This window comes from Camellia sinensis, chromosome 8, assembly GCF_055761805.1.
Source record: "Camellia sinensis isolate YWXY chromosome 8, ASM5576180v1, whole genome shotgun sequence".
Taxonomy (NCBI): Eukaryota; Viridiplantae; Streptophyta; class Magnoliopsida; order Ericales; family Theaceae; genus Camellia; species Camellia sinensis.
The window spans coordinates 173,921,983-173,948,457 of NC_138968.1; the positions used below are offsets into that span (position 1 = coordinate 173,921,983).

The 26,475-nt window shown below is 40.7% G+C and overlaps 1 protein-coding gene across 1 annotated transcript in view; it reads left to right on the top strand.

Moving 5' to 3' along the window:
* LOC114289063 (putative LRR receptor-like serine/threonine-protein kinase At1g07650) overlaps positions 1 to 6,557 on the top strand; it is a 38,713-nt gene extending 32,156 nt beyond the window's left edge. Inside the window, 3 exon segments of the mRNA XM_082885818.1 lie at positions 85 to 238; positions 718 to 983; positions 6,149 to 6,557. Coding sequence (XP_082741944.1) covers positions 85 to 238; positions 718 to 983; positions 6,149 to 6,251 — 523 coding nt within the window. The 3' untranslated portion in view covers positions 6,252 to 6,557.
* Positions 6,558 to 26,475: the final 19,918 nt, after the last annotated feature.

Genomic DNA, 26,475 nt, shown 5'->3' on the forward strand with positions numbered 1-26,475 from the left:
CATATTATTGACTATATTGATAGAGGTATATACATGATAGCATGTCACAAAAACAATAGTGATGTTTTATTTTGTATCTTGCAGCGGGTATATGGCACCTGAATACGCAATGTGGGGTCATTTAACTGACAAGGCAGATGTTTATAGTTTCGGAGTTGTGGCCTTAGAAATTGTCAGTGGGAGGAGTGCCACTAGTAGTTACAGGAGAAAGGAGGATTCCTTTAATCTTCTTGCATTGGTAACTTATAAATCTTGCTTTCTTATGTATATTGTTTCTTGTTTTAATTATTTGCATTGGTAGAAGTGTATCAAGGAAATTTTTCTTTGAAAAGCTTGTGTTTGCATATAAAAAGGAGGTCAATCCTTTATCAATAAGAAGTATAATAATTCTGAAAGATGGGAAAAATCGACTTATTTGGTTAATTAATTCTTATTTGGGTGTCCTTTGAATTTGAGTGACCCTGTTCATAATTATTGAACATCTTAATATAGTAATTAGCTTTCATAAATAATCTCCTTTAGTATAAAACGTAAGACTTCCTCATGTTTCATGTGTGGAAATGTTTAGGTTTTCTTGAAATAATAAAATAGAATGTTTTAGACATCAATTTCGATAAATGGCTATTCTCCTGATTGCATTTTAAATATTAAATTTCTTTATCAAAAGCTTGCAATTTTTCATTTTCCATTAAAACAAATTGCCCTCTGTGTGTGTAGGCACTGGACTTAAAGGAGAAAGGGAATTTGATGGAGCTAGTGGATCCGAGGTTGGAATCAGATTTCAACAAAGAGCAAGTGATGGTGATGCTTAATGTAGCTCTGCTATGCACTAATGCCACAGCAACAATCAGGCCTACAATGACTTCAGTGGTAAGCATGCTTGAAGGCAAAGCCGAGGTTCAAAGTTTTTCAATTGATGGTATAGAGCCCGAGAAGACAGATAACTGGTTCCAATACAGCGCTGAAATCAGCACGAGTGACATGTTGTGGATCGGGGGCACACCAGGGAACTCAAACAAGCAATAACACACAAGATTTAACGTGGTTCGGCAAGTCGCCTACGTCCACGGGCAGGGGATTCACTATATTGAATCAAAATGGTAAGAATTACACACTCTCTGTAATTCTCTCTCTCTCTTTGCTCTCAGCTGTTATCTCAGCTGTACACTCAACTCTCCTTAGCTTCTCTATATATATAGAGATTACAAATGCAAGAGAATGAGCTGGCTGCCAGCCCATTTTTGTGCTTTCGGTGGCTGGCTTTTCATGGCCTCATGGCCAACTCACATGGCCTCATGGCTTCCCCAGCATGGCCTCATGGCCAACTCACATGGCCAGAATCTGTAGCCAATTTTCAACAAATCTCCACCTTGGCGAGGATTCTCTTATCCAACATAGTGATCGATCAATACTGCCATGCACCCGAAGGTGCTCAGTTCCGAGAGATGTTGACCAAGTCCAAACAATGTTGGAACTTGATCCCAGAAACTACCTTTGTGAGCATATCGGCCGGATTATCTGCAGTACCAATCTTTTGAAGCAGAATATCCCCTCCATTCACAATTTCTCGGATGAAATGGAAACGGACATCAATGTGCTTGGTGTGGGCATGATGAACCTGGTTCTTTGCCAAACAAATGGCACTCTGACTGTCACAAAACACCTCAACGTGCTTCTGAACAATTCCCAAGTCTTCAATCAACCCATGTAGCCAAATAGCTTCCTTAAAGGCTTCCGTCACTGCCATGTACTCTGCCTCTGTAGTAGACAAAGCCACCGTTGACTGAAGCGTTGACCTCCAACTTACCGGCCCTTTAGCAAGCGTAAATAAATACCCTGTTGTTGACCGGCGTTTGTCTAAGTCACCAGCATAATCTGAGTCCACATATCCTTCCAAATTCTGCCCGAGTCGGTTATCTCTCTCGAACTTCAATCCCAGATTGACCGTGCCATGTATGTACCTTAGGATCCATTTCACTGCCTGCCAGTGATCTTTTCCTGGATCATGCATATACCTGCTTACCATACTCACAGCATGCGAGATGTCAGGCCGTGTACAAACCATAGCATACATTAATGCACCAACTGCATTTGCATATGGAACCTGTGCCATATGCTTCCGTTCTTCTTCTGTGCGTGGAGACAACGAAGCACTAAGCTTGAAATGAGGGGCCAATGGTGTACTTACAGCTTTGGTTTTCCCATTTATGCCAAATCTGTCTAACACCTTTTTCAGATACTGGGTTTGTGTCAGACAAACCGTGCCCTTCTTCCTGTCTCTCTTGATCTCCATGCCAAGAAGGCAGTTTTGACGTCGAGTTGGGCGAGCTCGAGATCAAACTGTACAACCAAAGCTAACAAGATGCGAATAGACGTGTGCTTCACAACAGGTGAGAATACCTCATTGTAGTCTATTCCTTCCTTCTGAGCATAGCCTTTAGCTACCAATCTAGCTTTGAATCTGATGTTGTCTCTGCCTAGAATGCCTTCCTTCTTGGTGTAAACCCACTTACACCCAATTGCTTTCTTGCTTTTTGGAAGTTGCACCAACTCCCAAGTCTGGTTCTTGTGAAGTGACCCGATCTCTTCATCCATAGCCTCCTTCCATTTGACACTTTCTGCATTATGCACGGCTTCTTTGAAAGTGCAAGGAATATTGTCTTCAATGATTGGAAGTGCATAGGCTACCATATCGGTCATCCAACTGGGTTGCTTAGTAACCCTTTTTCCTTTCCTGATTGCAATGGGTTCTGATTGTTGCGGAGCCTCTGGATCTTCATTTTCATCTGAACTCTCTTCAGAGCTATCCTCTGAGACTTCTTCAGGATGGTTGATTGGCTGACTAGTCTTTGCTGGAGTCTCAAACTCCACCTGCACTGACTTCTTCAATGCTTCCTCATTCTGTTGAGGATCTGGTTGCTTCAGCATTGCAGACTCATCAAAGGTAACGTCTCTTCTGATGAGAACTTTCTTTGATTCAGGGCACCACAGTCTATATCCCTTGACACCGTCACCGAAGCCCAAGAAGATGGCTTTCTTGGCTCTTGGATCCAACTTAGATTCTGTAACATGAAAATATGCTGGACATCCAAAGATACGTAACTGATCATAATCAGTAACTGGGACTCCTGACCATACCTCCATGGGAGTCTTCCCATCTAATGCTGCAGTAGGTAGTCTGTTGACAAGATGACGAGCATAGTTCAATGCCTCGCCCCAAAATGCCTTGCTCAATCCAGACTGTGACAGCATACACCGGACTTTCTCCACCAAAGTGCGGTTCATGCGTTCTGCAACTCCATTCTGCTGCGGTGTTCCAGGAACTGTGAAATGTCTCACTATCCCTGCATTCTGGCAAACCTCAAAGAAGGGATCTGATGTATATTCTCCACCATTGTCAGATCTGAGCTTCTTGATCCGTCTGCCTGTCTGGGTCTCAATCATCTTCTTCCACGTAAGAAAGATGTCTAAGACTTCATCTTTGTGTTTCATTGTATAAATCCAAACTCTTCTAGAGAAATCATCAATGAACGACACAAAGTAGTGTTTACCTCCCAACGAAGCATTCTTGGAAGGACCCCATACGTCGGTGTGGACGTAGTCTAGAATCCCTTTGGTACGGTGAATTGCAGTACCAAACTTGATTCTTGTTTGCTTGCCCAATACACAATGCTCGCAGAACTCAAGCTTCCCCGTCTTGGCGCCTTTCAACAGGCCTTGCTTTACCAACCCTTGTAAAGCCTTCTCACCGACATGCCCTAGGCGCATGTGCCAAAGTTTGGAAGTGTCTGATGCATCATCTTCTGAGCTGGAACTGGTGGAGACAGCCACTCTCCCTGTGACTGTAGAGCCATCTAGGAAATATAAATTTCCCTGTCGAGTACCCTTCATTGCAACCAATGCTCCTCGAACAACTTTAAGGACTCCACCTTCCATGGTTACTCTGTAACCTTTGGAGTCTAAAACTCCCACTGAGATGAGATTCTTGGTTATATCTGGTACATACCGTACATCTTCAAGAATTCTGATTGTTCCATCATGGATCTTCAGCTTAATTGTTCCAATCCCCTTTGTTTGGCAAGCTTGGTCGTTGCCCATCAGCACAACTCCTCCATCGAACTCTCGTAAGCTCGAGAACCACTGCTTGTTAGGACACATATGGAATGAACATCCGGAATCTATTATCCATTCATCAGACTGGCCATATGATGAAACTGTGAAGGCTCCTCCTTCATCCTTATCTCCATCTCGTGCAATATTTACTTTCTCTTCTGTCTTGTCTTTATCTGGACAATCTTTTGCCCAATGCCCCTTCTGGCGACAAGCTGCACACTCGTCTTTTGCAAGACGTCTTTTGTCTGAAGGTTTCCCCCTGGATTTTGAGCGAGACTTTCCTCGCCCTGTATTTCTTCTGTTATTTGTTCTGCCTCTGACTGTTAATGCCTCGGATGTTGAGTCCCTGTTTGCAGACTTATCTTTCCTTCTGAACTCATTGTTCACCAAGGCGTTTGCAATATCAATATACTTGATCTTCTCTTTACCGTACAGTAAAGTAGTAGTGAGATGATCATACGAGTCAGGCAAGGAATTTAACAATAACAGTGCTTTGTCTTCATCACCAACTTGATCATCCAAATTCTTCAAATCCGTAATAATTTTGTTGAAGTTATTTAGGTGTTCGTTCATCGAAATACCTTTAATGTAGTCGAAACGAAACAACCTCTTCCTCAAGTAGAGCCGGTTCTCAATGCTCTTTGTCATGAACTTATCTTCCAGCGCCTTCCAAAGCTTCTTCGCAATATCATATTCTGTAAAGGCATACTTCTCCTCTTTTGCAAGGCAAAGTCGGATGGAACTGCAGGCCAGGAGATTCACCCTCTCCCATTCTATCTCGTCCAGGTCATCTGGTTTGTCTCCCAGAGTGAAGTGCAGGTTCATTTGGACAAGCATATCCTTAACTTCGCATCTCCACATGCCGAAGTTGCTGCTTCCATTGAACTTCTCTACCTCGAACTTGGCATGGGACATCGGGGTCCAATGCCTAGAAGTGCTTGTACTGGTTGAATTACTTACGGACTCGGTTGATCTAGTTTCTGCCATTTTTTTTTTTAGAAACTTCAATTCAAAAAACTGACCGTACAGATGTGTTCGGAATACTCCAAATAGTTGGGAAGCGCTATTGGATCGTCAAAAACGGACTCCGAATGGCTCCGATCTGGCAAAAACACTTTGGACAGGTCAGATCTGCAGAATCTGGTGCGCTGAGATGCACCGGATAATTTCTCCAGTCAATGGCTGGTCAACGGCTCAGTCAACGGCACAGGCGGCGCGGTCAACGGCGGCTCGACGGCTGGTCAACGTGGCTTGGTCAGCGGCTCAGGCTGACTGGGCTGACACGTGTGTTGACACGTGGCTGACACGTGGCTGACGTGTCGGATGACGTGGCACGCGCGTGTCCTACACGCGCCTTCCCCCACTCGTCTTCTTCCTTCGTCAGCGCGTGGGACGCGTGGGTGAGAGTGAGACCACGCGCCGGTTGCCTGCACGGCGCGTGTGGGCGCGTGCCGAGACTGGGACTCACGCTCCGACTTCTAGGGGCACGTAAGGGCGCATCGGAGCTCCTATGGGCTCTGTTTTTGCTGTTCTGGACTCCTCTCGGGGAGTTCTTCCTCCTGGTATGGTCAAAAGTGGATTTTGAGCACTTCGAAATCTGGGCACTTTCGGGAAAAATTCGATTTTTCGCAACCCGAGCTCTGATACCAATTGTTGTGGATCGGGGGCACACCAGGGAACTCAAACAAGCAATAACACACAAGATTTAACGTGGTTCGGCAAGTCGCCTACGTCCACGGGCAGCGGATTCACTATATTGAATCAAAATGGTAAGAATTACACACTCTCTGTAATTCTCTCTCTCTCTTTGCTCTCAGCTGTTATCTCAGCTGTACACTCAACTCTCCTTAGCTTCCCTATATATATAGAGATTACAAATGCAAGAGAATGAGCTGGCTGCCAGCCCATTTTTGTGCTTTCGGTGACTGGCTTCTCATGGCCTCATGGCCAACTCACATGGCCTCATGGCTTCCCCAGCATGGCCTCATGGCCAACTCACATGGCCAGAATCTGTAGCCAATTTTCAACATGACAGCCATAGCCACGGTATCTCAACTGACAGGCCATGGACTGACTCCACATCTGCTTCTGATCTTTACCCACTCAATTTGAGTTTTCAATGGGAAAAGAGACATTGAAGTGTTGGAGTAGCAAAAGGCTTCTCTTTTCATCAAATTTAAATTTGATGAAACAAAATGTGGAGCATTGGAGATGTCTTAAAGTCTTTGTTTTTGGTCCGATGATCTATTTATTAGTATATGTTGTGTGTGTGTGTGTGTGTTTTTTTTTCTTTCTTGTTTGTGTCGTAGGCTGTTTGTTTTTGTTTTAGTTGAGAATTATTTGGAAGATGGTCTTGTGTTTGTGATGAATCATGATCTGTATGGTTATATTGTCAAAAACTATTGTATCATCTTTATGGTTATTGAAGTTCTTTTCTTGGCAAATGGCAAAATAATAATAATAATAATAATGAAGTGCATGTAAATTGCAAAAAATAAAAATTTAAACAATCTTCAATATTTGTTGAAAAACACAAATCACATGTAACACTTTTGGCAACAAAAAAATTGATTGCTAAAAGTCTATTTTTAGTCGGCAAATATTATCCGCGACCAATTTATTTCGTCGCTACTTTGGTCGCCAATTGAGGGTCGGTAAAAGTAATTCGCGACCAAAATTTTGGTTGGTCGGTAAAAGTTGGATTTGCCGACTAAATTTTTGGGCGCTAAATATATCATTACTGCGACTAATCCATGTTGCTCCTTGTTTTTCGACAAGTATATTTTTAAAAATGAATTATTTATTTGTTTTAGAGACAAACATAATTTTTAAAAAAATGTTATGATTATGAGACTGATTTAATTTTTTTCATGAATGATATACATGGAGGACCTTATAACATAAATAATTTGGATCATCAAAACATGACTCATGGTTGGTCTTACAGGTGCCTCAAGTTCTCTCAAATTCATATTTGAACTTGAGAGAAATTTAACCTTGAGGCCATATGACTTTATTTGGTTTTGATTGATTTTTTGAAAATTAAGTATTTTATTTTTTATGTTTTTTTTTTTTAGTAATTTTTTTTAATATTTTAAGTAAAATTTTTTAGATACATCTAACCTAGATGTACCTAAAAAGTAAAATATTTGTGAAAAATATTTTAAAAAGCCAATAAATACACAATAATATGAAATATATTATTTTTTGAATTTTTTTATATTTTTGGTATTTAGTGAATTTTTAAAGTTTTTTTCATAAATACTTTTTAAGTTTATTTATATTACGTGTATCTAAAAACTATTTTTTTTACATATTAAAAAAATTCATGAAAACAAAATAAAATATGAAAAATAAAAAAAGTCAATTTTCAAAAAAGAAGAATAAACCAAACAAGGTGAAATATGTTTGGAAATGATTTTTTAAATTTTTTACAAAAAAATATATAAAAAATAGAGCGAATGGGAAGAAATTTTTGAATTTTTTATATGAATTTTAACTTTTTAACTAAAATGTAAACAAACGAGGCCCAAAGGTGCGACGTGATCCATTTTTTAGTGCGTGTCTTGCGAAGCATGCTAAACCATCCTTTCTTTTCCAGCAGAAGGGAATATTTTTTTTCTTTTATTATGAACACATAAATCATTGAATATATACATATATATATATATATATATATATATATAATTGGTTCTACTAATCAATCTTTTAAAATTTTATTCATTTGAAAAACATTATAAACCAAACAAACAAGGCCTATATTTTTTATGTGATATTTTTTATCATTAGATACAAAAGAAATGAATTACACATTTTTATTAATGACAAATTACATCGACCTACCATGAGGTTTTAAAAAAAAAAATATCGCGTTGTGATTAGTGTAAAGATAGGGATAATCGAGATAAAATATACATTTAAATGTAAAAAAATGACAACATTATTTTTTTAATTCATTTGACTAATAAATTATTAATGAAAATTGCGCTATAAGTGTTATGTGAATTAAAGTCTAACAGAAGGCTAATATAATTATATCAAATTTTTGAAATTTATTGCATTTTTTTAAGCATCAAGGAAGGCCAGTGTAATTTACCCATTTATTAATGTTGACCTCACTATTAGGGGTGTGCGGGGTGCGGTTCGGGCGGTTTGAGAGTAAAATTAGAAACCAAATGATGGATTGGAAAATTGGTAAATTACAGTTTTGGATGAATTGGCAGATTGCAGAATATTCTAATCAATTGTCAAACTTTTGCATAATATATAACACTAACTTGAATAATATTTTCATATATATAACACAAACTAATTTTACATAATATTTTTCATATATATAACTACTAGTTTGTAATAAATTTCACATTGAATGTGACAACCTTACTCTATGTTATGCTAATTAATCTTAATTATATTTATAATTACATGCTTGATATGATTTTGAGTGCTAATAATATGTTACGTGTTTTTGAATTTTGATCTATTCATCGTAGGAAAATCTGTCCTATTTTCTGCTATAATTTGAAATTGAAGACCGTAGAGACTACAGAAACTGAAATTAATTGTATGATTGTGATTAGCATGATTTTTAGAGTTTATGGTGAAATATAATTAAAAATTGATTCGGATCAAAATAATTAAATTAATTTGGATCAAAATAATTAAATTAATTTGATTTAATTAAGTTCACTTGATTAGACCTAAGACTTGATTAGTCAATATGATTAGTGAGACCCATATATGTGCTAATTGGGGACTTAGCTCATATCTTTGAGCTCATTTTCTAACCTCTTGGCTGAGTTATACACTTTAGAGAGGGAAAACACTTGAGTCAGAGAGATAGAGACCAAATTCTTGGAGATTTGATTTCAAGATTGAAGAATTGGGAAGCTAGGCTCAAGAAATTGTTAGAGTTAGAAGGATTGAAGGCTCCAAGTGAGTATTTGAACTCTAATTCATGGGTTAAAGTTCATGAATATGTGTATTCAATAAGAATTGGTGAATTGTTGTACAATACAAACTTAATATGTAGAATTTGGTGCCAAATTACATATGCATGCATAATTTTGTTAAGCTTCATGATTTTGATCATCATTTGTATCATTTGACATGGAATTAGAGTCTATATTTCACATGCATGCATCATCCTTGAAGATATGAAACTTGGTTACATGTGTTTTGAAGTTGTCAAAAAGAAAGTGAAATGATTTGGGAATTGGATCATGGTTTTGAACAATTAGACTCAATTTACCTATGTTCTCGTGTTATATAATGTCTTTCCATGTTTTTGAACCAAAAACACGAGCTTTAGACCTTTGAACATCAAGTTTGAGCTTCAAACACAATCCTGGAAATTCTAGAATTCGGCCTGTTCGCTCGAGCAACTCCCAGAAATTTTATAGAGAATTGCAAGGTGGCTCAAGTAACAAACCTTGCGGTCGAGCGAGCCCTGTTTTACTTGGCTCATCGCTCGAGCGACAGAAGTCTCGCTCGAGCATAAAATTCATGCAACTAGTACTTTCACAAAGTTTTACAGACCGCTTGAGCAACCAAAACTACGCTCGAGCGAGGTGCCCTGTTTCAAAAAATTTTGAAAAACAGTATTATGTTCCAATTTCCGTTCTCTTCCATTTCTAAACATTCTTGGACACACATTAAGCATTCGAAATGAGTTAAAAGGGCGCGAAAGAGGCCTAAGAAAGTTAAGTAAACGAAAGAACGGATTGAATTGTATTATGACCCAATGTATTATGAATTATGTAAGGTCAAGTGCAAGGACGAATCAAGTACCAGAACACTATGCGTAATATTTTTGACGAAGGAGTATTTTTGATGAAGCAGGCCCATTTCATATTTTTGTATATACATTATTTTCTAAATGACGCCTATATGGTAAGGTTCTAAATCTTTGAAGTGACATTATGAATGAGTATTCTAATCACTTAATTCGAAATGAAATATGCGAAGTGATTGACGAAGTATGAAATGGGCCTAAAGTCGTTCAGTATATTCAGTAAGGATGTAGATTGGGCCTAAGGCCATCCTGTATAATTGTTAAACAGGCCGAAGGCTGTTCAGAATAAGAAATTGAATAGACCTAAGGTCGTTTTGGATACAAGGATGAATATGTATATGACCATGGATCTAAATGTATGCACACAAATGTGTATATGAAATGGATCCAATGTTGTTTTGAGTGTAAATTGGACACAAGGTCGTTTCGCCTATGATGCACCCAAGGTCGTTTTGTGTTTGGGATATGATAAAAAAGACATGACGTCATTCTGCTTTAACATTGATTACTAAGCGTAATAGTGAATTATGATTATAAGAATCTTGTTCATGAACTCCTCTACTTGGCTATTATTTACTGAGCGTTAGCTCACTGTTTATATTTATGTTTGTAAGTGAATAGCGGGATGTCTAGCCCCAGCTTCATCTTGCACAAGTTCAGCCCATGTCAATGTTAGATGTGCTATTATTTATTATTATAATTATGTATTTTTTTTTAATGTGACCGGTTGTGGGAGATCAGTGGGGATGTCTGTTGTGGGTGTGTCAAGAAAAGAAGGAAATGGAGTGTGTCTGTTGTGCCTCTCATTTATTGTTGTGCAGTTATATGGGTATATTTTGAGAATCGTTTCGATAATTCAAATTATTTATATTTTAGAATGTATCAAGTAAAATATACTTATAAAAAAATTAAGTTAATTAGACATCATTAATTATTTTGTCAAATTGCATTTATATTTAAAAAATAATTGACAATTGTAATTTAAAGTATAAAAATAAATACAAATATGAGTGAATAAAATGATTAACGACATCTGATTAATTTAATTTTTTATAAATAAATTCTATTCGATATATTCTAAAATATAAATAATTTAAATTACCGAAACAGATTCTGAATAAGGCTCATATTGGCACACAGCAGTGAGAAGTGTAGTTTATTAATCCTATTCTATGTAACCATTCTTTCTTTTTCTGTGATCATGTACTGCTCGTCTATGGTACCTTTCTTGCTTATGCATCATCACCGTTGAGGGCCCCCATTCTCTAATTTATTAAGTGTTACATCATTTTCATCATAAATAGGGACAAAATTTATGATGCACACTTTAAATAAGCAGAAAAGCTAAGGGTTGTTTGGTCATTGGGCTAAATAATCAAGGACAAAAAAAAGTTTAAAAATCACAAAAGAATAAAAAAAAATTCACCATTCCAAAGCTAAAAGTTAAAAAAGTCAATCAAGAATACCAAACGAACAAAAAAATCCCAAGCTAAAAAAGTTTTAAAAAAACTAACTAAAAAAGTCATTGTCAAACGAAGGCTAAGTCTTAGAATTTGGGAGCCAGAATTAGAGGTTAAAAATTAAATTAATGGTGTGTGTACATACGAAATGAATGAAATTTTGTATAATTTCTGAATTTTTATGTCTAGATCCTTAATATATTGATGTGAAATTTTAAATAATTTTTGAATTTTTATGTCTAAATTGGTAATATTACTATAAATATAATAGCAACATGATAAAAATATTATAAATAAATTGTAACCATATGAAATATTAAAAAAATAAAATATATTATAATATTTATTATAAGATGTTAGGATTCTATTATTGGCGGTGCTACACGCAATATATATTATGATATTTTTATTTTAAAATTATAATTTCACCTATTATATAAATCACAAAAATTTAAAATTTTTAAAATTATATTATATCATCGTTTTATATCCTAATTAATATATCTATGAATACATATATCATTATTTTATAGACTTTTCTTAAGTGTACAACTTACACCATACACTTACATCTTTCTGTTTACTGTCCTATTTTATATTTATACCTTCCACTTATATTTTTTGTGTTGGTTACATATGATGTGCAACTTTAAAGAATTGCACACCATAACAGAACCCATTTATAATAATGTGTAGCGGCTCCATTAAATGCGGACAACCCAGTGGGGACCATGGACGTGCTGTCACATTTTGATTATTTAAATTATTATATTATAAAATTGGTTGATTATATAATAAAAAAAAGAAGTTTAATTAAACATATTAATACCATTATTAGACCTGATTATTTTTAAATAAAATTTATCAAAATTATATTAATTATTTATTTTTTTAAAGCATAAATATAGTCAATATATATGTTCCATTAATTTAATTTTTTTTTTATATATAATCTACTCAATAACCGATGCAATATAAAAAACCAAATCATGAAAAAATAGGTTCGAAACATGCCCCAGCCTCATAACACCAATCCTACTTCGAGTGGGGGAGGGGGGTGTGGCTAGCATTATTTTTCATTGAAGATTGCTTTTATTTTTGCAGTAGTAAAGCTGTTCCTATCAGAGATAAGGAATCAGTGGTCTTTCTTATTAATTTCGTGAGTAATGATCTGTACGGGAAAGAAATAAACATTCTCGTATAATCTTGTTGATCAAGTCTGCGCTCTTCCAAACGTCGTCGCTTTACTCTCTAAAAATACAAACATGAGCTAGCCGGCGGGTGTGTGCCGGATACCCCTCTGATGCCTAAGTCAGCAAAATAGACAAATAGACAAAAGGTCTATGTATTCGAGAATCAAAGTTGTGTTACCTCTCCATAGGTGATGCTATGAGCTTTTATAGGTTCCGCGTGGTACAATCCTAGTAGGACTCTTACTCCTCCATGTAGAGTCCTCCTTGGAATCATATTCCTAAAAGCTAATGCTTATCCTTCACCGCTCCTCTCACTCCTTGAACCAAGTGAGATGGTTTTACCATGGTCAGATTCCAATATAACCGAGGTAAGCATGGCTATGCTAAGCCGCAGAGTAGACCGAACTATCTAGTTCGATTCTTCCTTTCACTGCTCTTACCTCGGTTTCTCCTATACAACCCATGGCGTACTTAGACCGAGCTAGCAAATAGCAAGGTTCCAACTGAGCTAACGACAGTATGCTATGACCAAGCTAACGCTGAGTATGGTGACCGAGCTAACTGCAAAGCTCTCTTGGACCGGACTAACTTCAAGGTTTTCTCGGACCGGGCTAACTTCAAGGCCTTTTTTACTCAACCCTTCTTACTATGGCCCACAACGGCCCATTACCCAGCTCGGCCCAATTTAGATATAAATTACCCTCTCAATTGCCCCTTAATTCCATCTGCGCAGCATGATAGGGATTACCTGTTTACTAGCCGAGCTAAAAATCTTTAGCCCTTCCACCGAGCTAGTATGCCGCGGGGCTACCGATTGGTATGGTTACAAAACGTTTCTTCAATCATACTGAAACTGAATCGCTTCCCATTCCTACGACACGTGGCGAGCTGTCATTTGCCTGGCGTAACTGTCACGCCATCTTCGTATTTCGTAAAAGTTTGAACAGTCCCGCCATTTTGCTTCATTTTCCACAAAACAAACCCTACTTTTTTGAATCATTCGCTTACACTATTCACCTTCTTTCTCTCTCGTTTTGAGCCTTCATTCTTCGTCATCATTCCATTTGTGAAGCTCGTGTTCTTGCTGATACTACCCCCATCTTCAGTGTTTTTACCTTGAACTGGTAAGTTGATTCGAATCTTCTTCCTTTCCATTAATTTTACACATATATAGTATGTTTATTTGTATGTTTTTCAAAACATATTCCGTTTTTGCTTAACTTTGGGTCTTTTGAAAAAGAAACCTTGCAATATAGCCACTGCATACATGAACAATCTAAACAAGTTTCCCTTTGATCCAAAATCACACTCCAATCGAACTAGGATATTGTTTGTACTATGTACGGTCTAGGCCGGACTAGAAAACCAGACTAAAACTTCATACCCTACTCGTAGTTTTAATAGGCCCTACCTCTTAGCCGGGCTATCAAACTGCATTAAGTTTGCGCAATACCACGCTAGAAAGCCCTAACCGCCGACCGAACTAAAACTTGGAGCTAAACCAGCTCCCATAGTTAAAAACCGAATTAACAATACTGCCCCAAAATTTCAACCGGGCTAACAGCCCATTGCTCAAACTGAGCTAAGACCCGTAGCACCTCACGTAACCGAGCTAGGACTTTATTTATCTTGCCTTTGTTTCTTTTAGCATGGTCCAGCAACCTGTGCTTAACACCTTTGTTTTTCAATTTGTAGACTTAGGCTGCCCAGGAACTCTTTCGAGCGCTCAACCGATCTACTCAGCATTATACTTCGACTGAGCTAATACTCCTGTTTAATTTATTTATAACTTAAACCTCAAATGGGAAAGTATAGGTTCTTAGTTAACTCACCAGGTACCATGGCCAAATTCCGAAAAGATTATAACATCCCTAATGATGTCCATCTCACCTTAGCTGACCTGGATATCATACCATGGAGAAAACACGGCTTCGTTCCCTTTACCCTCCTGTCCATAGTAGAAACCTGACCAAGATTCCCTGTACAGCCTCTTCTCTGTGAATTCCTTAGGCAGACCAACCTTTGCCCAACCCAACTTTCCACCAATTCTTACCGTATAATAAATGGTATTGCCGAGCTAAACCGCCGGGCTGGCCTTAATCTTGGTTTAGCCGAGCTCTTCCATCAATATTCTATAGGCTCCGCCAAAGATGGATGGGTCTATTATTTAAGAATAAGATGTCGACGTGAAAAGATAATAAACGATACCTCGGATAAAGACGTGAACGACGATGATTTCTTCTAGGTATCTCGGAATTTTGAGGACCAACAAGCCCAGATCCCTGGCGACAGAATAAATTGGAACAAGGGTGTAGCCGATAGAGTTACCTCGACTTCATTCTATGCCTTTGTTTACTTCGGTTTTCTCATCTTAAACCGCACTAACTGTTGTCTTCTTTTATGCAGATTTGAACTTTCTGAAGTCCCAATACAGCTATCCCAACTTGAATGTACTTCGCGCCGCCCTGCGATATCCAAACCGAAGTTGGACCAAGCCATTGGACTTTCAGCCGACCTACTGATATAGTGTCAAACGAAAGACCAAGGTGACTAACTTTTTATTGGAAGCCTCTCCTGAACCGGACCCAAACTTTTCCCAAATCAGATTGATCCCTCTAACCGCTGAGCAAGAGATGGCCAAGAAACGAACTGTAAGGGCACTCCTGACCGAAACAAACCAGCCCGAGGTACCACCAGCCGGTCAGACTCAGGAGACCATGGTGGCTCTTCCATCTCATCAACCCTCATCATCTCGTCCCAATAAGCGTGCTCGGACTTCCATAACCGAGCCACGCCTTGTTGATGAAGAAGATCCCATCCTTCCGCCAAGCCCTCCACCGAACCCTCAGCCGGAGCGTTCCGACCGAGCTAGCTCTTCCAAGTGGGCTCCCAAGATCACTTTTCAGAACCGTGCTATACGGGATTGTAGACGCGCCCATGGGCCTCGCTACAGTTCGAACTCAATTTGGGTCACGGTCCTTAATCTGAACCAAAGAGTCCAAATTCGGCAAATCGTTTTGAGAAACAGATTTTTGAAAAGAAGTGCCAAACATGGACTGCTTTCCCAGATACAGAGTCGCCACCTAAATATTTTTTAAGGGGGAATTTAGGAAACCCTGACTCGGTGCCAAAGGCCACGTGTCCGTCATCACCAAAGTTGCATCGGCTCGGGAACTTTGGTACGATTGGGAAAGGTCAGCTATGAGCACCCCCTCTCGCCCGATCCGAAGATCGGCCTCTACTAACCATGATATCCAGTTTTGAAAACGTTATGTGTTCTTATTCCATTTATTAGCCTAGAATTACTAAGTTATGCGTGCAGCAAACAAGTATAGACCAAATCGCCTAAATTGGAACAAAACATTGCATGTTCGTTTTGAAGATGGTTTGCTACTCGCAAGTAGGCTAAAATGCAGGTTTTGCCACCCTTAAGTGGGCTTTAGAAAAGATGGTTTTGCCACTATCTAGTGGGCTTAAAACTCATAGTTTTAATGCATTATTCCAATTTAGGTAATTCGACCTCCACCCACAGGCACTCAAGCAATTTATATCACATAAGCAGCTAGCCTCATGGTAATCATGCTAGTATGGCAACACTCACACGCATGCGGTATGCTAAAGCATAAATGCTTACCTAGTACTCCGAGCCAAAACAAAAGCTAGTTAGTAATCAATGCATGATCCTAGCTCATGTTAAGATGGCTAATGCAACACATACAGAAATGCAACTAGAAATGGGCTCGGCTATTCTAAACATGGCATGTGCAATGCTACAACTAACACGTATTCAGTTTGGAATTGAAACATAATGCAGTTAGCATGATATGCCGAGCCTGGTGCATGCAAGACAAATGTAAGAATGCACGCATGCATAGCATAAGGTATGCTAATTTAAATATGCCCTAGTCTACCATCATAAGCAGGTAAATAAAAGGGAAGAAAGACGTGGGGTTGGAAGACATACACACACTCACGCACACTTATTACACAATTGCCCTCGCTCGGAGGGTCCGAATAAATATTACAGTCTGAATGAATAGTGCTAAATTAATTATTACAGAAGTTCCAATTAATTAACAATTTAAACAAAGAATTAAAGTGGCCACAGCCCCTGCCTCAAAATACGTGGATGATGCATGCTTGACTCGTCTTGCCCAAAAATCCGTACCATGCCACTGTTGCCTCTGTTTACACTGCCTTGCTCCTCCGAAAATTGTGCAACTCCCAAGGTGCACTCTCTGGACACTGGGGAGCATCATCGACCAAGTGGAATTTTCACTGGCCATGTCTGGATGGTTATCGACCATTTTTAAATCCATCGGCAAATAATGAATGGCCGGTCGGCAGTATAGGTGGCCGGCCGGCCAAATATTCCTGCAGAACCTGTTTTTGACAGCAGCAGAGGGCAGACAGTGCATGGCAAGGAAATTCAAAGCAATGTATGCATGGCCATTCTCCCTATCATGCAATGGACTCAAGGAAGCATGGCCCTCGACCCTCGGGCCACCAATTGCGCATTTCGATGCATGATGGCCGAAGAGTCAAGTATGCATTTCAATGCCAAATGCAATACACACAAAACATACAAGGGACCCAACCTCAATCATGGTTGATCAAGAGGCGAGACAATGCACAATGATGTACATGCGACCTAAGCATACGAACAAACATACAAACATGCAATGCAACTACATAGCACACACAATGCTAACAACATAACATGCACAACGCATTGAAACATGGCATACACAATGCAGGATGGACTTATACCAATGTGAGTGGACCTCGGCCACACTCACATCAGTGGCCAATAAGATGGAAATGAGGCAACCGAAATGCACACAAACATGTCCAATGCATGGACCGATCCTAAGATACAACACGCAACTCTAACTAAGCATGGAAAATGATGAAACACGGTATATGAACATGCAAATTCCAACGCTGAAGTATGATGCTAAACAGCCCCAAAACATGAAAAGTGGCACCCGATGCATGGAATGAACCCCGAAACTCGAAACTAGGCACACGGAATGACTTACAGCTATACAAAGCATGCATTATTTGATCATGAGGCATGAAGACAAATGCAAGAATGTCCCAAAACATGCATATTTCCATTTTATAATAAGTCTCAAAAATGAACACAAATAGGGCTAATCTATCGTGCAAAAATGGCCTTAAAAGAGAGATTAAATACAAAGAGACAGTAGCTGGCCCCAAATGGCAAAGAGCCCTTCAACAAAGTTGAATAGGGGCTCAAAAAAAGGCACTTTAAAGTTTACATCAAGCCACGAAAATAATCAAAAATAAGGCCAAACTATCATGCAAGAAAGGGCCTAAAAGAGGGGTAAAGAGACAAGTGATAGCAGGAGGCCTCAAACAGAGGAGAGTCCTTCAACAATGTTGAAGAGGGGCTCAAAAAAAGTTATTTTAAAGTTTATGACCAAGTCCAAAACAAATCACAAGTAAGCCTAAAATGCTATGCAAAAATTGGCCTAAAAGAGAGATAAAGAGGCAAGTGGTAGTAGGAGACCTCAAACAGCAGGAGGTCCTTGATCAAACATGAAAAGGGGCTCAAAATATGACTATTTACAGTTTGGGTCGGAGCCCAAAAAAGTTAGAAGGTATGGCTTAGATACAAAGCAAAATAAGGCAAGAAAAGAGGAGAAGAGGACTTACCCTTGAAGACCAATGAACCAGCAGCTCTTGAACCAAATTTCTGAGCCTTTAACCTCTCCAAAACAATCCCAAAGTGCTGGAATGAAAGATGGAGGCCTTGTGCTAGGAGTTGATGTAGAAATGGCCAAGAACCTTAGGATTTGAAGGGTTTGGGAGAGAGAGATAGGGAGAGAGCTGAAAATTTTTTTAGAGAGAGAGATCCTCCAAGTTGTATCTCTCTTCTCTTCTCTCCTTGTCTCTTTTTTTTTTTGTCAAGAAGCTTGATTGATATAGAGATATATCAATCTGCAGCTCCTCAAAGCTCCCACGTCTAGGCATGGGCTGGGGTATGGCCTGGAATGACAGCTGCCAGCTGTCTGCAGAAATATCTGTTGAAAACCACATTTGGCCGGCCGGCCATAAAAGTGGCCGACCGGCAGTCAAATTGGCCGGCCGGCCATCACATTTGGCCGATTGAAAATCAAGGTGGCCGGTGGGCAGGAGACTTGGTCGACAGGCTCCCCCCTGTCCTCAGGAACACATCCACAAGCTCTTGGTGCAAAACCAGACACAAAGCAATCGAGTCGAGAGATTCTGAGGCAAGGCGTGCAACCGAGGCCTCCGGGAACTCAAGACGAACAGAAACACGGATGATCACCGAGTGTTCACGCGGTGACGTCCAAGTCTTGAGGACGGTCAAAAATGGGGTGTCTACAGTTGCCCCTCTTTGACAGAACTCAAAAGTCATAACAATGACGGCAGTGAATGTCAAAGCCTAGAGACGACCCATTTTTGACAAAGCCGAAGACTTAGACAAACATGCAAGACAGACAAGATATACGCCCGAAGGCAGGGGCAAAATGCAAGACAATGCACAAAGCCGAACATAACTTATGATCATGCAAAGAAAGCTGTAACGAAGCATAACATGCGACAGTTTTAAGCTAGCATACACCAAACTACACTACAATGCAGAAATGATGTAATTCTCGATACGCCTCACTCGAAGAATACAATACCTGCGCGGTTCGTCTAGTTGCACCAGCTTCAAATGAACCGTACATACAATATCGTGCCTGAAAGAAAGAAAACTTAACAGGTACAGATATTGTTAGCAATATGCATAACATGCAATCGAAAGTGCGTGACAACGCAAGTTGAGTGGGACGCATAACAATGCTGTGAAGGCACAAACACATGTAAGTAAAGAACTCGTGACAACGTGCACAATGTGTATGAAGAAATTTGAACACATGTAAGTAAAGCATGCGGTCTACGCAAGCAATGTGTATAGAAACTTGAAATTGAACACATGTAAGTAAAGCATAACGCAACAACGCATGCAATGTGTATAAAAGGAACTTGAACACATGTAAGTAAAGCATAACGCGACAACGCATACAATGTATATAAAAGGAACTTGAACACATGTAAGTAAAGCATAACGCGACAACGCATGCAATGTGTATAAAAGGAACTTGAACACATGTAAGTAAAGCATAACGCGACAACGCATGCAATGTGTATAGAAACTTGAAATTGAACACATGTAAGTAAAGCATGCGGTCTACGCAAGCAATGTGTATAAAAAGGAACTTGAACACATGTAAGTAAAGCATAACGCAACAACGCATGCACTGTGTATAAAAGGAACTTGAACACATGTAAGTAAAGCATAACGCGACAACACATGCAATGTGTATAGAAACTTGAAATTGAACACATGTAAGTAAAGCATGCGGTCTACGCAAGCAATGTGTATAAAAAGGAACTTGAACACATGTAAGTAAAGCATAACGCGACAACGCATGCAATGTGTATAAAAACTTGAAATATGGTAAAGACCAGTTATTCATGATGTTGAAATGCCAATCACTGTAACATGGTATAATTGAAGTGATTTATGGAATTCACAAGATATGAAAAGGATACGGGAAAGGATGTTCCTTGCGCGTACCAAGCATCGCTCATAGAAGACACGGCTTGAGGTCAACTCGAAGGCCTACTAATGTTCCGAAAGTGTACTTTCTTGCACTGTCTCGAGTAATGAAGGCGCCAAACCACATAGTTTACCCGAACAAGGGCGCGGGAGGTGCGCTGTCCACAAGGGGAGGTTACCAATATCAATTCCGATACTTTGCTGCCCTGCTCTTCTTTTGCTTTACTTTCCTTTTTACTAGTAGTTTGAACACATTGCACTGCCTTAAGCAGGTTTTACCTTTTCAAAAATGTGTATTTTGCAAAACACATGAGGGAAATGAAACAACCATTTTAATCAAAATGATGTTACATTTGTGCTTCCTAAGCATCGCATCACATGGTATCACATAACAATGTGAATGAAATTGAACTCGATTGAAAATTGAGCATTCGCATTGTAATAATCAGGTAGTGAACTGACTTACAACTCGACAAGCAAAGCAAGGAAACTCAATAAGCTAGCCACGTGCGAGTACAGCTCAACAAGCAACGAAGACTTGAAAAGAGTGAAATACAACTCAATAAGCAAATTTACAACAACTCGATAAGCAAGTGGGTGTGACACCGCAAAATCCATCATCGGAGGGCCTTGGAAGTGGTGGTATTCCCCAAATTCTCAGCATAAACAGTTCATAGAACAAGGAGGAAGACCACCGGCCAGGGGTGGAGGCCATCGGCCATGATAACTTGTCACTGGCCAAAAGTGGTGGTCGGTCGACACTATATTTGGCCAGCCGGCCGTGAGTGAAAGAATCACTAGAATGTTGACACCTGTCCTCCACTCAATCTTATCCCCTACAAAAGGCCTCAGCTTCGTAGTTCTACTCAATTCAACACTGATTTCCTCGAAATTGAGGGATTTCTTGCCCAGAATCTCTCATCCTGGATTAACAACTTGGATGGCTCGAAAAAGCTGAATTTCTGGGGTTTTGGCATAAATGCACTATTCGCTCTGAGTCGCTCTCCACTGCACTTTCCATTTCTTCATGCCGCAGCGAGGTTTTGGAACCCGGTGACTCATGTCTTTAGCTTTAGCGGGCAAGAGGTATGCCCTTCCTTCGAAGATTTTCAAGCTTTAATGGAATCCGAGCGTGACGAGGAGATCTTGCCCCAGCTTAACTTTAGTCATGTTCAGAGCTTAGGGCGAATGTGTGGACTCACTATGTATGACGCTCAATCTCTGATTTGTGACGGAATGCTAGATATTCTGAGTTTGGTTCATCGGTTTTCGGATACTGGTGACCGCGGCGACCATCATTGGCAAGGCTTCCGGCGACATGCCCTTTGTTTGTGCATGCTATCTCATTTTCTGTTTTCCTCAGGCTCCGGGGGATCTAGCGTCCAATTGATCGAGGTTGCCCTAGGCTTAAAGAAGGGCAAGAGCTGCATTGCCATGACTCTGGTAGAGACGTTGATGGGCTTAGACGCATTTTATCATTGAAAGACGACCAGATTTGCGGGGAGCCCACTACTGATGTAGGTAATGTTTCCCACCCAATCTTACATATGTATTGCTCACATCACTTGACCCTCAAGCTCGATTTTTTCTCACAAAATCCCTTTTCTCACTTTTCTCTCATCGTACATCTCTCTATTCTTTAATCTCTCATTTTTCATCCCTTTCCAGGTGTGGTTGATGGATAAGTTACAGGTTGTGGACTCTTGCCCAGCATACTCAGCTCGTGGCTACTTCTTCAGGCAATGTCTAGTCAATGCCCTTGACGAGGGATGGTGGTTTGATTGGATGTGCAGCCTGTCCGCAGACCGCATTGCTTGGCGGTGCCCTTGGCTCAATCTACCGGCAATGGGCTACAGCATGTCCCGACAGATTGGGATTCAGTTGATTGGCTTGACCCACTGCGTATTCTATTTCCCGTTCCAGTTCCAGCGCCAGTTTGGCCACGACCAGACTTGCCCCGCAAAGGGGATAGAATATTCGGCTGCCTTTCCGTTTCGAGGTGCGCAACTTGCTCGGCAGGCCGCAGCGTGGAGGACTAGAGAACTCCTGGCCCCTGCTCCTACTTTCAGTTGTACTTTGTCTGATGAATGCATAGATTGGCTTAATAAGAAGGCACAGATCGGGCCCAGCTTGGCACCGAGGGTTTCGACCATCTCTGGAAGGGGGCGCAGGAACACCTGACTTGGCTATGCCCCGGATTTATTGCTTTATTAGTACTTTCAAATTTTTCCTTATGAATGTAATAAACAGCAACTTTAATTTATATACAAGAGCAAGAGGACTTTGTACTGAAATCAATGAATCTTGAAGGTTATGGTACTGAAAATTTCCCGTTTTGGTCTAGAGATGGTCTTAGTTGTAAAAAGATTAATTTGAACAAAGTCAACTTTTATCAAAACTTTTCAAAACTATTTTCGATATGGATCAGAACTGGACACGCCTGAAATCTGTCACTGAGATGCACAACCCCGGATCCCTACAACTAGAAAGTTGCCCTTAGTCCGAATAGTACCGCAGCACTGCATGGCAACAGAAAGTTGCCCCTAGTCTGAATAGCACTACAGCACTGCATGGCAACGAAAAGTTGCCCCTAGTCTGAAAAGCACTGCACCAGAGATTCCAATGGATGCTGGTAGACAAAGATGACTGAGATTATCAAATGAACAAAGTTGATCAGGGAAAAGTTTATGGCTGAACTTCAGGATAAAGCTGCCTACGTATCCCAAAGATGGGAATCAAGCCTTACGTAGTTCAGGCTTAGGTTCACTCGAGTATTTTCACTCTCCTTTTACGCTCTAACTTTTGCCAAGGCCGCCCTTTGCGGGTTTTCAACCTTGCGAGCTCAGTTTTTATATTTTCCAATTTTCTATGCTCTAACTTTTGCCTAGGTCGCCCTTTCGGGTTTTCGGCCTAGCGAGCCTCTCAAGGGTAATATTTCTTCAACTTGTCCATGTTGATTGGTTGGGAGAACTCTAGGCCATCTAGATCCATCAGAACCACAGCTCCACCTGACCAGATAGTTTTGATGATGTAGGGACCAGTCCAATTGGGTCTGAACTTGCCCTTTGGGTCGTGGATGGGAGCTCGGTTGTCCTTGAGCACCAAATCTCCTTCCTTTAGATTCCTGGACTTGAATTTCTTGTTGAAAGCCCGAGCGATTCTGCGCTGATAACCTTGGACATGGTACAGTGCTTTCAGTCTTCTCTCATCAAAGAGCATGAGTTCCTCAAACCTGCTCTGCTGCCAATCTACTTCGGCTATTTGACACTCAGCCAATACTCGCAATGACGGAACCTCAATTTCGATAGGTAGAACGGCCTCCATCCCATAAACCAATGAATACGGAGTCGTTCCGGTAGAAGTTCTAATTGAAGTCCTGTAGCCCCATAGAGCAAACGACAACTTATCTGGCCAATCCCGGTAGGTTTCCACCATCTTCTGCAGTATGTGCTTAATATTCTTGTTGGCGGCCTCAACTGCTCCGTTGGTTTGCGGCCGGTATGTGGACGACTTATGGAAAGCCACATTGTATTTCTTTAACAAATCAATTACCTCCTTCTTGAAATGGAAACCATTGTCTGAAATAATCTCGTTTGGGACCCCATAACGGCAGATGATGTTGTTTCTGATGAATTTCGCAACATGTGAAGCCTTCAACACCGCATAAGGTTGGGCCTCGACCCACTTCGTAAAGTAATCTATCGCGACCAGGATGAACTCGTGCCCATTCGACCCCTTCAGAGTAACAGCCCCGATCACATCGATTCCCCAAACTGCAAATGGCCATGGCGAAGTCATATTGTACAGCTTCGACGATGGAATGTTCATGCGATTCGCATGGATCTGGCATTTGTGGCATCGCCGAACAAAGCCGATAAAATCCTCCTCCATGGTGGACCAGTAGTAACCCTGTCTGAGGATCTTCCGCGCTAGTATTACCCCATTCATATGTGCTCCACATTCTCCTCCATGGATGGCCTCCATCAGGTGTTTTGATTCTTCAGCTTCAACGCATAGCTTATGCATTCCCAGATGACCTCTCTTGTACAATTTACCTCCGCAGATAATGAACTGAACGGCCATTTTTCTTATTGCCCTTTTATCCTTGGCATTTACCCCTGGCGGGTATGCTTCCTTCTCCAAGAAATTCCAAATGTCGTAATACAAGGGGTTTTCGTCTTGAACTTCATCTATGGCAGCAATTGACTCGTATGCTGGCGTAAATTTTTGGTCAATGATGACGGGACGCATCCGGACTCCAGACGGGATGTCTATCATGGAAGATAGAGTTGCTAAAGAATCTACGAACCTGTTGTTCTCTCTTAGTAGATGAGCAAAATTTAGCTTCTCAAACCGAGGAATTAACAAGTCCAGGGTCCGGTGATACATCATTATATTTTCTTCTTTGACTTTCCAGTCTCCTTTTGCTTGAGACACAATAAGGTTTGAGTCCCCGATGACGTCCAACCGTCTTGTCCCTAGTTCCAGGGCTGCTTCTAGACCGACAATGCATGCCTCATATTCTGCTTCGTTGTTCGAGACTTTGAATCAGAGTTTGAATGCTAGAGGGATACGGGAGTTGTCGGGTGCTATTAGCAACACCCCTATCCCATACCCGTACTGGTTGGACGCTCCGTCAAAATACATCGTCCAAAACTCGTCGTCGATATGCAAAATGGCCTCATCTGGGAATGAGCACTCAACTGCTTCACCCCCTTCCACTGGATGGTCGACTAAGAACTCTGCCACTGCTCTTCCCTTGGCTGACTTGCGTGTCACATATTTCAAATCGAATTCGGAAAGCAAAAGCAACCAACGAGCTAGTCTATCTGTAAGTGCCGGTTTCTCGAAAAGATATTTGATGGGATCGAGTCGTGAAACCAATATTACGGAGTGAGCTAACAGGTAGTGCCGCAGCTTCCTGGTAGCCCATACCAAAGCTAAGCAAGCCTTCTCCAACGGTGTGTAGCGAGTCTCATACTCTAGCATCTTCTTGCTCAGATAGTAGATGGCTCTTTCCACTTTATCCTCTAATTCTTGTGCGAGCATGCAGCCCATTGTGGTCTCGGTTACCGAAAGATACAATATCAATGGTCTCCCCGGCTCTGGTGGTGACAACACAGGCGGGTTCTGTAAGTATTCCTTGATCTGTTCAAAAGCAGCTTGGCATCGGCCGTCCCATTGGAATTTCTTTCCTTTCTTCAGGAGACCAAAAAGTGGTTCACAAGTCAGGGTTAATTTTGAAATAAACCATCTTATGAATTGCACTTTACCCAGAAAGCCTCGCACCTCCTTTTCAGTCCTTGGTGGTGGCATTTCTAGGATGGCCTTGATTTTGGAAGGGTCGACTTCGATGCCCCTTTGTGTAATCAGAAACCCTATCATTTTTCCTGCCGTAACACCGAACGTACACTTCTGAGGATTCAGCCGCAGCCAAAATTCTATGATCCTTTGGAAGAACTTTTATAAGGCGGTGTAGTGGCCTTCTCTTTCTTTGGACTTGACAATCATGTCGTCCACGTACACCTCCACCTCTTTGTGGATCATGTCATGCAATATTGTGGTCGCGGCCCGTTGATATGCAGCTCCAGCATTCTTCAACCCAAATGGCATCACTCTATAACAGTATGTCCCCCACGGGGTGGTGAAAGCAGTCTTCTCCCGGTCTTCGGGTGCCATCACTATCTGATTGTAACCTGAGAAGCCATCCATAAACGAAAGCAAAGCATGCCCTGCCATAAAATCCACCAACTCATCAATATGTGGCAAGGGGAAGTCGTCCTTTGGACTAGCTCTGTTCAAATCCCTGAAGTCCACGCATACTCGGATCTTGCCATCCTTCTTCGGCACCGGAATAATGTTGGCCAACCAAGTCGAGTATTCGGATACCAGCAGGAAGCCTGCATCGATTTGCTTGGTGACCTCTTCCTTAATCTTCATGGCCCAGTCCGGACGAATCCTTCTAAGTTTCTGTTTGACAGGTCGGGCCTCGGGGTCAAGAGGGATCCGGTGCTGTACAATCTCAGGATCGATTTCAGGTATGTCTTCGTAGGACCATGTGAAAACATCTTTGAAATCTTTTAATAAAGCGACTAAGCGCTCGCGTTCCTCCAAAGACAACGTAGACCCGATCTGGACCAGCCGCGGGTCCTTCTCAGTACCAATATTCACAGTAGTGACTTCATCAACTAAAGGTTTAACAAATCTTTCTTGTTCTTGATCAATTAATCGTTGCAAAACCGGAGGAATTTCTTCCTCGTCGTTTTCGTCAAAATTTTGAAAGTCCTGATTTAAGCAATATATCAAAGGCACAGA